Source organism: Podarcis liolepis (genome assembly GCF_965112155.1).
Source record: "Podarcis liolepis genome assembly, chromosome: 8".
NCBI lineage: Eukaryota > Metazoa > Chordata > Lepidosauria > Squamata > Lacertidae > Podarcis > Podarcis liolepis.
Genome location: NC_139560.1, coordinates 10,805,572 through 10,822,215, shown reverse-complemented (window position 1 = coordinate 10,822,215; position 16,644 = coordinate 10,805,572). Strand labels below are relative to the sequence as shown.

The window sequence follows — 16,644 nt, the reverse complement described above, 5'->3', positions numbered from 1 at the left end:
AACTTTCTCAAGGGCCTCTTTCAAAGGGGTTGGCTGATGGGAGTACAGATCCGTACTTCCCTATATGCTTAGGGGACCCTTTATTATGTTACTCTTAAAAGTGTTTGTAAGGTAAATTAAGTAGTTTCCCCTTCAGCGACCTTGATGCACTGAATACCTCTTGTGAATGCCCTGGCAAATCCAGAACACAGTCCATAAAAGCTTATTGAACTAGGAAGAAAAGGGTCTTGAGTCTAAGCATGATCTCTGCATAATGAGAAAGCTCTATCCGGTGTGTGTTTACTTCAGGGGTAACCAACGCGGTGCCCTCCAGATGTTTTTGGACTCCCCGTGATCAAGGATGATGGGTGCTATAGTTGGGCAACATCTGGAGGGAGCCATGTTGGCTATTCCTAGTTTACTGGGTTGCCCAGCTGAGCCACAGAATAGTTCCATTATTAGATCAAAGTCAGAGTTGGGCAAAGGGATCCTTCTATCATCTAAATATTTGACCACTGGGATACATGAAGTTGCTCTGTGTTGTTCTGGAAAATATCAGTTAATACTTTGTGGAATTTTACTCTTCTGCATTTTGATTCCTAGTGATTTTGGACAACTGGCAGCGTGTGGACAGGGCCTCAGTTCTCATCGATTCCTCCATTTCAAAAATTGACATTCTGCACATCAGCAGAGATGGTTCCAGTGATTTTGCCACCTTGCGAGACTTTTGCCTTTCAGGTGAGAAGCTTCCTATTAATCCCATTGTTTTTTCTCCAGGCTTTTCCAATGGTGTTCCAAATACAGTATACATGATTTCACTTAAACAGGTGATGCTTTGGAAAGTCATTGCCTGTACCCTTCACACCAACTGGTCCATCACTTCTGGGACAATTCAATAGGTGATTGAATCTTTTTAAAAAAAGGGATGTAGATGAACTGTTTCAAACTGGATCTGCTAATTAATCGACAGAGGAGGCAAAATAAGTTGCTGAATTGTGAAACTTTTAAAAAGCGCAATATAGTTCCCTCAAGTTCTATTTGCTTGGTTTCCTGCCACTTCCTTTATAGGAGTCTTGCATTGCCCTCCTTTTGTTCAAATGTTTTGTGGTCTACAAGGCAGATAAACGTAACCAAGAACCTTCCTTAGTTGTGCAGTGCTTTTCTGTGTATGAACAAATAAAGTCTTGCCGGAGCATCTAACAGATTCCTAACTCCGTGAGGAACTAGGCCTTAGTTCTTGATTCAGCTTTTTGAGCCTGCTTGTTAGTGTTATTTAGGGTTTTTGCTTGGCTTATAAAAACACATACACACCAAAAAACATCAACCCCAAACCAGACTCAGCTGAATCTTATTGTCTGCTTGTCTGAGGGTGAAAATGGTAACATCTGTAGAGCAGCAGGGTCAGTTTGGAAGTTCCCTCATTTCAAGCATACTTTTCAGCCCAAATATTTTGCTCCTTTTGGCTTGATATCTGAAAAAATTACTCTGCACATTTGCAGCGTAGGCTGGCTGTGGATGCCATGGATTGGCCAATGCTTGTGACGTCACGAAAGCACAACACCAATTCTTGGAGCAGTTTTTTTTTTAAAAAAAAAAAGTTTTGGGTGTTGTTGTTTTTTCAAGGGGGGAAAATAATGAGTGCATGCACAAATAGACATGTGCATGACTTGTTAACAGGTGAGTGCAAAATCGTATTTGAAAACCACTCCCTAACCTGATTGCATTCTTCCTTTTCCCTTTATCCTATCAATCTGTCTATAAATTTCTTTACCTGTCTTCATCCAGCTATCTGTATATTTTCCTTCCTTCATTTGCTTCTCCATCTTCCTCTGGGTTTTAACCTTTAAAGCCCTACACAGCCTAGGACCTTCGTACCTACGGGACCGCCTCTCCTGGTATGTCCCACGGAGGACCTTAGGGTCTTCAAATAAAAACATCTTGGAGATCCCGGGCCACAAGGAGGTTAGGCTGGCCTCGACCAGAGCCAGGGCTTTTTCAGCCGTGGCCCCAATCCGGTGGAACACTCTGTCACAAGAGACTAGGGCCCTGCGGGACTTGACATCTTTCCGCAGGGCCTGCAAGACAGAGTTGTTCCACCAGGCCTTTGGCCAAGGCACAATCTGACCCCCTCTCTCCTTCTGTAATCCTCATAGAACTCTAACCCAATGGTTGCCATTAATTTGATTCTGAATTGATTTTAGAATGTATTTTACTTAATTGACTGTGTGATTTTATGTACACTGTGCTATTTTTACTTGTTGTTAGCTGCTCTGAGCACAGCTTTGGCTGGAGAGGGCAGGATACAATTATTATTATTATTATTATTATTATTATTATTATTATTATTATTATTTTCTTTTTGGTAAGACACTATGATTGAGCCATTGGTGGAGGAAATCTGCTAATTCCTTGGACTTTATCTACAGAAATGTCTTGCACTCAGCAAGAGTGCTTTGTTCATTAACTTCAGTCAGTGCCGGCCCAATACATTTTGACCCCTGAGGCAAAAATGGCACCCCCCTCCCCGCCAGGGAAGAAGGGGTGAGCAAAGATCTACATTGGGACCTCCTGCCCCTGTAGCTCCTGCTGCCCGAGGCAGTTGCCTCACCTTGCCTCATGAGTGGGCCAACTCTGTCTTCTGGTATCCTTACCCCACCTTCACAAATGGTTTTCCAAGTACAGGGCCCTTCCTTGGCAGATGTCCAACCTTGGGTGGTGCCAACTCCAGCCATATTCTCCATTCATTTACCTATATACAATGATATCTCTCCTCAGCGGTCTATCAAAATAGCTTTGTGCTTCTCATTGCTTATCTGTCTGTCTATCCATCCACCTAACTCACAGCCCTTTTCTCTCATTCTCAACAGCCTGCTCCAAGGACAAGTCATGCTTGGTGACTACTCTTGAACCACAGCCTTCAGTGATGCGATGCATATTTTACCCAGAAACCCAGACTTGCACACTTGGCCTTGAAGGCCCCCACTGTCGACTTTTGCTGAAGGAGCCAGCTACCTATATTTATCGCAGGCAAGGTAAGCCTATGGCAGAAGGGTCAGAGGAAGAAGACATGTGTTTTCTTATTTACACTGGCAGAGTGGGTGCAGGTGGTGCTGTGGTCTAAACCAGTGTTCCCCAACCTTGGGCCTCCAGCTGTTTTTGGACTACAATTCCCATCATCCTTAACCACTGGTCTTGCCAGTGAGGGATGATGGGAGTTGTAGTCCAAAAACAGCTGGAGGCCCAAGGTTGGGGAACACTGGTCTAAACCACTGAGCCTCTTGGGCTTGCCAATCAGAAGGTCAGTGGTTCGAAGCCCCACAACAGAGCGAGCTCCTGTTGCTCTGTCCCAGCTCCTGTCAACCTAGCAGTTCAAAAGCACACCAGTGCAAGTAGATAAATAGGTACCACTGTGGCGGTAAGGTAAATGGTGCGCTCTGGCTTCCATCACGGTGTTCCGTTGTACCAGAAGCGGTCTAGTCATGCTGGCCACATAACCTGGAAAGCTGTCTGTGGACAAACGCCAGCTCCCTCGGCCTGAAAGCGAGATGAACACTGCAACTCAATAGTCACCTTTGACTTGACTTAACCATCCAGGGGTCCTTTACCTTTACCTTTTAATAGCAGAGCTTTTGACAGAAGTACACCAGTGTGACTGTCAATGACCTTGCAAAAAGGGACAATATTAGGTTCAGGTAGGAGGGAATATTCTGGTCTGCAAACCTGTTATTCTTAGTTTTACAAGGTGGGAAATGAGAGCAAGGGTATCAGCCGCCGATATCCCATGCTGCCTCTTCCACACTCCAGGCTCCATTGTCTCTCCCCCGTTTCCCTTTTTTCTTTCTTTCAACATTGCATTAGTGGCTTTCTGTTGCCCCATACACCTTCTCCCTGCCTCAGTGTAGGAAAGGGCTCAGGGGTCCTTCCTCAAAGCGAGGCATCCTGGGTGAGGTGGCCAACGCAGTGCTTGCACCACCTTCACAGTTTGCTGTAGTCGCTATTTAAAAAACAACAGCTCATTCATGGTAGCTCTGTTGGCAGAGCATGAGATTCTTAATCTTAAGGTCGTAGGTTCGAGCCCAACTCTGCGATTCTATGAGTCTAACTCTTTAAACTTAGCGGTGAAAGTTCTTTGGTACTTTGGTGTGTTGGGTTATGTTTTTTCATTGCAAAATGAAAACAACAACAACATCATTTGCACCCTGCACACCTGACTGGGTATAAAATCCAGTCTCATTGCAGATGCAACCATTTTAACCCACAAAATAACTACCATTTTAAAATAATAATAATAATGGTGTGATAGTGATGAGCCCAACTAGCGGCTGGAACCATTATTTCTTCTTCCTGAGTGAAACAGCTTTGAGCCACCTTCTAGGAACAATGTATGTTAGGGATCCACAACTGGTGCCCATTAGGTGAAAATCCACCCCCCCAAAAAAAATTGTGAGCCTAGAGATGAAATAAGTGTGGCAGAAATTAGACTACCAACAGGACATATTGGGTGTGGCGGGGGTCGAGTTTGGAAAACACTCCGTTCTTTCCAAATGGACCTTCCTCCAAACAAGCTGATGGATCAATGAAACAGAATTTTGTTAACAAGCCTAACTGGAAATAGTAAGATTGAATAATCTCAAAGCACCTTCTGAGACCTCTTCCCATGAAACCTGGTTTGAGGATAGTCGTTGCATCTGCAGGGCTATGCTCAGGCTTGACCTAGATTTAGGCCCTAAAACAGATTTAATAATCAAAATGTAGAGTTGGACCCTGAGGATCATCTAGTCTGACCCCCTGCAATGCAAGAATATGCAGCTGTCCCATTCAGGGATTGAACCTGCAACTTTAGCGTTATCAGCACCACACTCTAACCAACTCAGCCATCCAAAGCCAGACTTAGACCTAGATCTAGGCTCTAAAACAGACTTAATTGCTTTGTGGCTGCCACGGTCCCGTTTGCAGGTGGTCAAAGTCCTGGCTGAGGACATCGGGACCGGGGGCAAGATGGTGGAGTGAGAGCAGGAACGAGAGTCCAGAAGCCAGGGGTCCAAGGGTCAGGAAGCAGGGAGTCACAAAGTCAAGGGTCCAAGGGTCGAGAAGCAAGGAGTCAAGAAGCCAAGGTCTGAGGATCAGGAATCATAGAATCCTAGAGTTGGAAGAGACCACAAGGGCCATCGAGTCCAACCCCCTGCCAAGCAGGAAACACCATCAGAGCACTCCTGACATATGGTTGTCAAGCCTCTGCTTAAAGACCTCCAAAGTAGGAGACTCCACCACACTCCTTGGCAGCAAATTCCACTGTCAAACAGCTCTTACTGTCAGGAAGTTCTTCCTAATGTTTAGGTGGAATCTTCTTTCTTGTAGTTTGGATCCATTGCTCCGTGTCCGCTTCTCTGGAGCAGCAGAAAACAACCTTTCTCCCTCCTCTATGTGACATCCTTTTATATATTTGAACATGGCTATCATATCACCCCTTAACCTCCTCTTCTCCAGGCTAAACATGCCTGGAAGCAAGAAGCCAAACACAACGAGGCAAGAAACGTGTTGCTAAGGCAAAGAGCCAAAGGGAAATGCTGACCTTATATCCCTTCCCGGTTCTTGCCACCAGGTGCGGTGAGTTACCAAGCGGCCTCACCTGTGCAGCCGTGCCTTGCCTCTCCAGAACAAACTTAGGAAGGCCCCAGTCCTGCAAAGCCCTACTGGTCATAGGGCCCGGCTCCTGCACACACTCCTGACAGTAGCATCTCAAATGGAGTCCAGCCTTATTAGGAATCTTTCAGTTAATCGGGAGCAGATTCGTAAAGGTTTGATTTATTCTCCCTTCGCTCCATACAGAGGCATTCCTGTCCGTTGCTGAAAGAAGTGCTGCTCCATCTGTCCACATCCCATCACAAGGAACCTTGTTTGGCACTTCTCAAGCAATTCGTGTGGGTTCCAGCTGGAAAAGGATCAGGCAGTTCCTTGGAATTCCCTATGCACGTTCTCCAGTGGCTGAGTACCGGTTCCGTCCTCCACAAGCTTTCATCTGGGAGGAGTCCTGGAACGCTTCCACAACTCGGTGAGAAGGTGTTTGGCACCTTGGCGGCCAACTGTAATCTTGTTTACTTACTGTAAGAGCATGAGAGCTTCCATGTTGGAGCAGATCAAAGTCCCCTTGATAGAGATCGAAGTCCTACTCAGTATACCTCTGTGTACTGTGGTGAATTTGATGGTTGCCCCCACTTGGAACCAGTATCTCTGGTAGCTCCATGGCTGTCCCTAACATACGACAGGTGGGATAATGAGTTCTGGGATACGATAATCTTTATTGTCATTGTCCCATACTGAACAACGAAATTGAAAAAAATCTACATTCAAAAACCAACAAGCCTGCTATCCCAGCCTGATTAACTCCCTAAAAACTCTGATACCCCATAATTGAATACAATATTCCCCCACAGAGACTACCTTACACTGCGTTTAAAACCAAAATCACATTTGGATAGAAACTGTTTTTCAGGCGGCTAGTCCTAGTCTTTATAACCCTGTACCTTCTTCCAGAAGGCAGAAGATGAAAAAGCTCATTTCTGGGGTGTGCACTATCCTGCACTATCTCTGCAGCTTTCTTATGGCACCTGGAAGGATAGATTTGATCCAAGGTGGGAAGAGTGCACCCAATTATTCTCTCTCTCTTTACAACCCCGGACAGCATTGCTTTTTCCCTGTCCTTGCAGTTCCCAAACCACACACAGAGACCATAAGTTAATACACTCTCAACAGTACAATGGTAAAATGCCAACAACAGGTCCTTTGAGAGATTCTTTTTCCAGAGGATTCTCAGAAAATACAACCTCTGCTGTGCTCTCTTCATCAAGCTTTTACTGTTTTCTCCCCAGGTTAGGTCATCTCTCAACTCCATTCCCAGAAATCAAAACACTGAGACCTTTCTACGCATTTTCCCTCAATAATGAGTTAAAGAACAGCAGATTGTCAATTATAGTATTGTTACCATTATTATCATCCATGAAGGGGCACCATTTGGACTCCTTTGCCTTAGGAAACAACATGGTTTGGGCTTTTTATGGCTAATTCAGTGGCACAACACCAACAAAAATAGTTTCTGAACAGCTTGTGCAACCAGATTTTTGCAGGGCTATTCAAACACTTGGTTTGTTAACTTGCACCCCTAACTGTTAGTTGCTAACAGTGCACAAGCTGGCAAACAGTAGTAATAAAAATATAATAAAAAGCAATTAAACAGGAATGAAATGCAACCCCCAATCAATAATAGTCTCTCATTTTCTCATTTTATTTCCAGTTTTAAATTCAGTTTTTCACATTTCTATATCAAAATGTATTTTTTTTAAAAAAACAACCTTGTGAGAATTCAGCAGTTTCCTTTATTATAATGCATTTTAGATGTGACTTTTTACTAATATTTTTAGAAGAAACTTTTATGTACACTTCCCCATATTAAATGCATGTTAATAAATGCATTTTGTGCTGCAAAATTCAGAGAAGTGTGAATTTCCAAAAGTGGCTGGGTTTTGGTTTGCAAATTGTTTTCTGAATGCATCAGCAACATCTCGAGGACCACAGGTTCCTCATCCCTGACATAATATGTTTTCTGACCCCATGGAGATACATTTATAAGAAGAAATAACAATGTAAGTCATATAGGTCTATTTCTGCTTGTGGCTGAAACAATCATATAAATGTCTCCATAGGGCTTGATGTTTCATACTCGTTTCTTTAGGTGGTTAGAAAAATGTGGTGATCATCTACACCACATGGTCTCCCCCTCCTCCTGCACAGTGTCGCTGGTGGGTGATAGAACCCAGACCTTTGCTGACCTAATTTCTTGCGCACCTGAGTCGCGTGGGTGACTCAACCACATCAGACTTGCTGTTCCCCACCGGAGAGTCAACATCTTGTTTATCCAGGTGTGCAGCAACATACGGTTAAGACACACAGAATATTGCACGGTTTTCTACACCAGCTTTTTCCTTTTTTAAAAAGTGTGCTTCAGAAAATGTTCTGTACTTATGCTCCGCATATATTTGGTTTCAACTGCAGACATCCTTTGTCAACGGTGCTGTGGTCTTAATATGAAAAATCTCTGGCGAGGTGAAAGCATGGGTGTTTCTCATGGGAAAATTCTTCTAGGGAGCTGTTAACACTCAAGTACAGTGGTACCTTGGGTTAAGTACTTAATTTGTTCCGGAGGTCCGTTCTTAACCTGAAACTGTTCTTAACCTGAAGCATCACTTTAGCTAATGGGGCCTCCTACTGTCACCGTGCTGCTGGAGCACGATTTCTGTTCTCATCCTGAAGCAAAGTTCTTAACCCGAGGTACTATTTCTGGGTTAGCGGAGTCTGTAACCTGAAGTGTATGTAACCCGAGGTACCACTGTAGTGGCACAAATGATTTAATGTTATAGAAATACTCCTTGTACTGAAGTCATAGAATGGTGGAGTTGGAAGAGACCTAAGAGGTCTTCTTATCCAACCCCCTGCAATGTGAGGAACCTCAGTTAGATCATTATATATGACAGGCGACCATCCAACCTCTGCTTAGAAATCTCCAAGGATGGAGAGTCCACAACCTCCCAAGGGAGTCTGTTCCACTGTTGAACAGCTCTGACAGTCAAAAAGTTCTTCCTGGTGTTTCGTCGGAACCTCCTTTCTTGTTGCTTGAAACCATTGGCTCGGGTCCTAACCCCCAGAGCAGGTCTCCATCTTCCATGTGACAGCCCTCTAGGTATAGAGAACAAAGGATCAAATCAATCCATCAAAGCAATCAGGTCTTTATTAGAAGCCGTGTGCTTTAAATGTGTGGTTTGTGCATAGTCCTAACCTTCAACAGAGAAGAGGTAACAGAGAGAGGGGATGAAAAGATGAGGCAGCGGAAAGATCCATACGGTTTAGTTATATGTGCTTATTGTGAGAAGGGGCAGATTTATAGGGGAACATGACCGATTTACCTGCGCTGAGCATGTGCCTCAGGCAGGGCCAGATTTAGGTTTGATGAGGCCCTAAGCTACTGAAGGTAATGGGGCCCTTTATATGTCCAGCTGTCCTTTGTCAACAACAAACTGTCACGGTTTTTCGTGTCGAATATATGCTATATGGTAATTTATGGACCTAATAGGTATCTAAGGCCATTTGCACAAATTGCCATGCAACCAGTCCCTGCAGAATGTAAAAAGGTAAAGGTAAAGGTACCCCTGCCCATACGGGCCAGTCGTGTCCGACTCTGGGGTTGTGCGCCCATCTCACTTAAGAGGCCGGGGGCCAGCGCTGTCCGGAGACACTTCCGGGTCATGTGGCCAGCGTGACGAAGCTGCTCTGGCGAACCGGCACCAGCGCAGCACACGGAAACGCCGTTTACCTTCCCGCCATAAAGCGGTACCTATTTATCTACTTGCACTTAAGGGTGCTTTTGAACTGCTAGGCAGGCAGGAGCTGGAACCGAAAGATGGGAGCTCACCCCGCTGCGGGGATTCGAACCACCGACCATGCGATCAGCAAGCCCTAGGCGCTGAGGTTTTACCCACAGGCACCCTATATATAGAAATGAGCAAACCAGTGATATTTTAGGGAGCAGGCTAGCAGGCTTGACATTACTTACATCATAGGAGCCTACAGAACACAGAACACTGTTGCTGTATGTAGGTTTTATTTTATTTGTTTTTTATCTTATATGTTGGAAATGTACATCCAGTTTTTTTCCCTTTAATTTTTTCGGGGGGCCTCCAAGAGAGTGGGGCCCTAAGCTATAGCTTGTTTAGCTTATATGTAAATCCGGCACTCGCCTCAGGGGGTGCCACAACAATGACGAACAACGGAGAGCGAGAGGCGGGGTGGTGGAGCCAACTTTTGGCATCTCACAGACATTTTAAAACCCAAAGCCCACCACTGGTAGGGAACCAGGCCGTCTGATTCCAGCGTTTCTCATTTTAAAAGCAAGCAAACATGGACACCCATTCGTAATAACACTTCCTTATGTCTCCAGGGCAAGTTGCTGGCAACCAGGGGATGATGGAGCTGCTCTTTCCTCCGTCAGCGAAGACTGCTTGTATTTGAACATTTATGTCCCACCTAATACCGTAAGTACTAAATCAGGGGCACCTCTTTCCAGTGTTCTTCATGCACAGCAGCACTGGACTGCCGCTGCTATCAGCCATAGATTTACCGTATTTTTCGGTCTATAAGGCACACCAGACCATAAGACGCACCTAGTTTTTGGAAGAGGAAAACAAGGGGAAAAAAATTCTGAATCCCAGAAGCCAGGACAGCAAGCGGGATCGCTGTGCAGCAATCCTGCTGGCTGTCCTGGCTTATGGGATAGCTGCGTGCAGCCTCTCCCAGGCAAGGGGAACCTTCATCTCCTGCCTGGGAGCGGCTGTGCGTGGCTAAGGCCCCCCAAGAGCCGCACTCCCTTTAAAGAGCGTGCGGAGTGTGTGTGCGGCTCTTGGGGTCACACACACTCCACACAGCTCTTTAAAGGGAGCGCTGAGCAGAGCCTTCCGCCTGCATTCGCTCCATAAGACGCATACACATTTCCCCTTATTTTTTAGAAGGGGAAAAGTGCATCTTATAGAGCGAAAAATACGGTATGTCTTTTCAGTGACACCCTTTGCGAGGTCAAAAGTTGCTGCCCTCTGGGCCTTTTGCCTTCTGTTCTGCTCAATTCACTGCCTTATAGCTGCAAAGACCTGCAGCGCCCAGTGTGGAAGAATTGGTTGCGCTGCCCTAAACCTGCCTCTGCTAGTGTGGGAGGGGGAGAAAATCAATTTCCCGTTGCCTTTTAATGAGAGACTACATGAATTGCACTCCTCGAACTGATATGTGAGCCCTTCGGCACAGCAGCCCATTGAAACAGCCCTTCTCTGAATTTTGTGGCGCAGTTCGTCAGCCAAGTAATGCGTGCAAAAGGGTACCTATTAGGGGGAAGTTTGGAACTCTAGTGAAACTAAAAAATGTGTGTATTTGTGAAACTGCATACTTTCGTGAATCTAACATGCAGGATAATAGGGGAAATTGCTCGCTTAACTATATGCATTGGGGGAAATTGTGTGCGGAAATATGCATATCAGGAGAAATTTGTGTCACGAGAAAAATGCTGATGGATTTTCATGGGGGATTTTAAATAAATAAATGTACAAACCGATGCAGAAATGTAAGGAAGGGAAGTTTAGAATGGAAGAAAATGGTACACGTAGCCCTGTCCTTTGACACCGTGCTGCCACTTCCAACCCCCCCAGCACATCCACTACCCCCCTCATTCTGTCCAGTGGTAGGGCTCACCCTATGGGATGGTTCCAATTTAAAAGTAAGGCTCCCTTCAGCTTCTTTAATGTAACAAAATGATGAGAGATCCAAGGATCTCACACCTGGCTCTTTATTGACCTTGAACTCCCATTGTACACCATTGGATGGAGAGAGGGGGCTCATTAGTCTTTACAATAAAAATAAATATATTAGGCAATATTGGGTGGTAGTCATACTCAAAGCAGAACCGTCAATGCCAATAGATTCAAGTCCATTTATTTCAATGGGTCTGCTCTGAATACAATGAATGTTGGAGATCACCCATAATCTGTGACTCCTTAAGGTTGGGACAACATGAATGGATATTACCTGTGGCTCCTTTAGGTTGACCTCAGTTCTCTTTAGTCCAGCGATGGCCAAACTCGGCCCTCCAGCTGTTTTGGGACTACAGTTCCTATCATCCCTGACCACTGGTCCTGTTGTAGTCCAACAAGAGCTGGAGGGCCGAGTTTGGCCATCACTGCGTTAGTCATTCTACTGTAGACTCTTCCAAATGTTAACTGATTTCATTTTTCTGCCTGTTGCTATCATAGGGTGGAAATCTACCAGTGCTGGTGTTCTTTCACAATGGTGTAAGTGGTGAGGATGTCAAGGCTCAGAGGACACTCATCGATGGCTCATACCTAGCTGGAACTGGCAATGTCATCGTTGTAACTGCGAACTACCGAGTTGGAGTCTTTGGTTTTCTAAGCACTGGTATGTCATAGACCTTGTTGAACACATAAGTAGTAGATGAAACCAGGACTTTGCTGTGTGTAGGGGTTGTGTGGTTTGGATTAAAAAACTGGATCAGATCAAAGGCCCATCTAGTCCAATGTCAGGATCCCACAGTGACCAACATGGTGCCTATGGGAAGTCCATAAGCAGGACATGAGTACAACAGCATTTCTTCCTCTTGTGCTCCTCAGTAGCTAGTATTTAGAGGCCTACTACCTCCAGTCTGGTTGCCGATCAGAAGGTCGGCAGTTCGAATCCCCATGACGGGGTGAGCTTCCATTGCTCGGTCCCAACTCCTGCCAACCTAGCGCTTCAAAAGCACGTCAAAGTGCAAGTAGATAAATAGGTACCACTCCGGTGGGAAAGTAAATGGAGTGTCCGTGTGCTGCTTTGGTTTTGCCAGAAGTGGCTTAGTCATGCTGGCCACATGACTCGGAAAAACTGTCTGTGGACAAATGTCAGCTCCCTCAGCCAGTAAAGGGAGATGAGTGCCACAACCCCAGAGTCGCTCATGACTGGACTTAATTGTCAGGGGTCCTTTACCTTTACCTTTACCTTCAGTTTTGTGGGGTATTCTCAGGACAACAAAAGGCTAAGGAGTAAACCCTACAGAGAAGAGTCTCTAACGTGGTTGGATGGCGTCTTGTATGCCTCCTTCTGGCAATTCCTGCAGCCAAGCTGGTGCTTTCCTTTGGACCACATCCAAGATATGGCCAAGAGATGGGTCTTGTCGTCTGGGCAGCCCAGAACCTCCATTGACACTGCCCAGGCTTGCACCCAGCAAGGTCACTTCAGTGCTGCTAATGCAGCAAAAAACAGCACAAGAGACAGCTGTTACAAGTTGCTGGTCTTTGCAGCTACAGTGGGTGCTGTGATTCTCCAGTTTTTTGGCTTCACCCCCGGAGGCGCATTCCAATGTCTCTCAAGACAGATGGATGCCAACAGCTGTCTCCAGTACTGGAACAAGAACACGTTTCTTATTCTTGTTTGCTTGAAGAATACTAGCTAGTTGGGACTACAATGCCTCAGGTGCTCTGAAGCATTGTGAGATATTTAAAATGGCAGTTCATAGCCAACCAGGGCAGGTGTCATCATCACCAGGGAACCAGTGGGCTCCGTCCCCCTCCCTCAAAATAAGCATCCTATTTAGACTGTCCCAAGTTTGTGTCCTTATTAGTCGTGAAGATACTTATTAAATATATGCCTTGTTTGCTCGCTCAATGCTTTAACACAAAAATGTAGCTTGCAAAGCAGTTTTCTGTGAGCATGAATAAGAAGGAAGTGTTGTAACTCTGTGTGGCTCTCCAGCAACTGTGTTTTCCAGTTGCAAAGCATTATTTTTGGCCTTTCCTTCCCATTTCGATGAACACCTTGCCATTTTTTTGTTGAATGCCTTGTGTCGACTTCTCTGCTCTTGCATTAATCAATGGCAGCAAATGCACCAGAGTCGATCTGTGGTGAGCCAGAAGACAACAGTTAAGTTTAGCTTGGTCCGATAGATTGTGGCAGCTCGTTGTTATCTCATCTTCCCCTTTTATTATTTCTGAGAAATTTCTTCCTTCTCCTTTTCTATGCTTCTGCTGAATTTCGTCCAGCAAAGACAAAGACCTACAAGCAGTATTTCCTTCCGCCATCTATCTCTCTCTCTCTCTCTCTCTCTCTCTCTCTCTCTCTCTCTCTCTCTCACACACACACACACACACAGTTCTCTTAAACACTTGACCTCCTCCTTACCCAAATTTATCATTATGTCTGCCCCTACACCACACCGGCTTGAGAGCCAGTGTGGTGTAGTGGTTAAGAGTGGTAGACTTGTAATCTGGTGAACCGGGTTCGCTTCCCCGCTCCTCCACATGCAGCTGCTGGGTGACCTTGGGCCAGTCACACTTCTTTGAAGTCTCTCAGCCCCACTCACCTCACAGAGTGTTTGTTGTGGGGGAAGAAGGGAAAGGAGAATGTTAGCCGCTTTGAGACTCCTTCGGGTAGTGATAAAGCGGGATATCAAGTCCAAACTCTTCTTTTCTTCTTCTTCCTTACGCAAGTCAGATCACTGGTCCATCTAGCTAAGTATTGACTGACAGCAGCTCTTCATCAGGCAGGAGATCTCTTCCACTCCTACCTGAAGATGCCAGGAGTTGAACCTGGGATCTCCTGCCTGCAGTCACGCTGGATTCCACCCAATGCTGTGGGTGCCCGGCACATGTGTGTGATGTCACACATCGCCACCACAGTGGGAGGGCCTGAGGGAGCCCTCCTGCCACAGCGGAAGGGTCAGACGGAGTGTCCCAATACAGTGCATTAAGCATTGGGTTGCCCGAACGGGCACCCACAGTAAAAGAAATTGTGGGTGGCCTGGCACCCACGGTCCCCCAGAGATGGCGCTTAGGTCAGTATGCAAAACAGACGTTCTACACTTTGCTGTGGCTGTTTCCCAAGGAGAGGAGGAGGTCCCAACATGTCACCTCGAACTGCGGCAAGATTGTGCCCTGGACTGGTGCCAGAAAATAAGACACTATCTGTTAAGTTGTGGGTGAACATATCAGACGACACAGCGATTCTTCAAATAGCTCTTGTTTATTCACAGGCCAGGACAGAACTGAACTGAAGGGCTCAGTCAGCCTGCTTATATAGAGCTCCAGTACAACGTTACTGTAGCAACTTTCTAAAACTATCCAATCACTGAACGTCACTTTCGATCCTTCATTTGCATAACTATCTACAGTATCCCCCTGCTGGCCCAGAGTGAGAACTTCAGTACATAACACTATCCTTGCTATGTAGGGACAGCTGGAACATGTTGGCTCTGTTCTACCCCACTGTCAGAGTCAGTGCTCTTCTGAATAATTGCTAAGAACTGCAAGTGGAGAAAATGCTCTTGCGTTCAGGTTTGGTTTGCAGGCTTCCAATACTGACATCTGCTTGGCCTCTGTGAGAACCAGATGGGTCTTTTGACTGATCCATCATCGCCTGCTTTGTATTCTTATGCGTGAGAAATCAAGAACTGAAATTAATTTTGAGAAATGAACTTGCAAGGTGAACCTCAATGGATAAGTTTCATGATTAGAGCAAATGGAGAATTGTATTGTGTGGCCAGTTCACCCAACTTCTCCTATTGGGAAACGCAGATGCATGTCCTTCTCTATATTGCCGTTGGAATCGTGCAGCTAATATTATTTCCTATGCAGCCGTTGGTACAAAATCTGCATTTGAATTTAGGAAGCATGAGTGTCCAAGGAGTGGAAATTGCATGTCAGGAGCCCAGAAGAAAATGGATGTAGCAGGAGAAATGGTTAACAGGGAGGATAGAAGTACATGGCCAATGTTAATTATTCCTGCAGCTGCTTTGAAATCCAGCCATTTTAAATGTGCCTAAATATAGAGTTAAAAGCCTAAATGCATACTCCTGCTTGTGGGCTGAAAACAGCATAATAGCATGGTACTCCAGGGGAATTTCGTTCCCTTAGAATAATAATGAAAATGCTTCTTTATTATATGATGTTGACCATGCTGATTCTGTTCTGCCGACTGTGCGAAAATATATTCAGGTACCTTGTTAAGGTTGGATTTGGAACTATCAGCCAAGATTTGAAATTTGGTGCATTCCTCCACCTGCCCGGCCTGCTGTCTTGATGCGTCTTCCTCTCCCGCTTGTCTGTTCATCCTCTGATATCTTCAACTGCTTACAGCCTGACTTATGCCCTGTTTCCCTCCATTCCACCTTCCCCCAGCTTTTTGCTTCCTCTCAAGTCCCAACCTCTCAGTTTAGTGTGACACTCGGATGTCACACTAAGCCATGGTTTAGTGCAATGTGAATGAGCTGCAATGGAGTTGGGCTTCTTAATCCCCACCTCTCCTCTCGCAGAAGATTCTTGCCATGTTGTCTGGACCCACAACTGTGATCAATATTTACTGTGGTTAGTTCTGGCCTTTACATATTTGTAGTTGTGTTTTATCCCCTGTAAGTAGTGATAACATCTTTTCCCATTCATATTCTCTCTCTCTCCCCCACCTCTCTCTGTAGGTTCCACGGTGGCAAGTGGAAACTGGGGGCTTTTGGACCAGGAAGCGGCTCTAAAATGGACCCAGAAAAACATTGAAAGTTTTGGAGGAGACCCTGGTCAGATTACAATCGCAGCTGATCGCAGCGGAGCAGATGTTTCCAGCATTCACCTGGTTACAGGGACTGTGGATTCTGGGCTCTTCAAGAGGGTGTTGTTGATGGTGAGTACCAATTCTCTCAGATTGTGGTAGTGGGAGGGGGTGAGGAGTTGGGTTCAGTTCACACTGAAAGGCAAATCTATCAATGTGCATTTTCTAAAACAAGAACCGAGACACAGTCACCCTTGAAAATTCACTCTTTTGTGAATTTTGCAGGGCAGTTCTTCAGAGGGGTAATGTGTACAAAATTGCATATTCAAGAGTAAATGTGCATAAAAATGCACATATTAGTCAAAATATTATTAAAATGTGTGTATCGGGTCAATTTGTGTATATTATGAGAAATTCACCTCAAAATGCTGCTGAATTTTCATGCAGACTTGCTTAAAAAACGAATTAATGTGAGAATTGAACTTAATAGTGGAAAAATGAGAAATTGATATGTATTCGCCCATCCCTTATGGGAGAGTGCCATTTCTTCCA

General features: G+C 45.3%; 1 protein-coding gene across 1 annotated transcript in view; it reads left to right on the top strand.

The window, feature by feature from the left end:
- The window catches only part of TG (thyroglobulin), a 169,895-nt gene that overhangs the window by 80,464 nt on the left and 72,787 nt on the right, over nt 1-16,644 (top strand). Inside the window, exons 36-41 of the mRNA XM_083518405.1 lie at nt 583-717; nt 2,847-3,011; nt 5,809-6,031; nt 9,968-10,061; nt 11,820-11,982; nt 16,025-16,224. Coding sequence (XP_083374531.1) covers nt 583-717; nt 2,847-3,011; nt 5,809-6,031; nt 9,968-10,061; nt 11,820-11,982; nt 16,025-16,224 — 980 coding nt within the window. The remainder of the gene's footprint in view (nt 1-582; nt 718-2,846; nt 3,012-5,808; nt 6,032-9,967; nt 10,062-11,819; nt 11,983-16,024; nt 16,225-16,644) is intronic.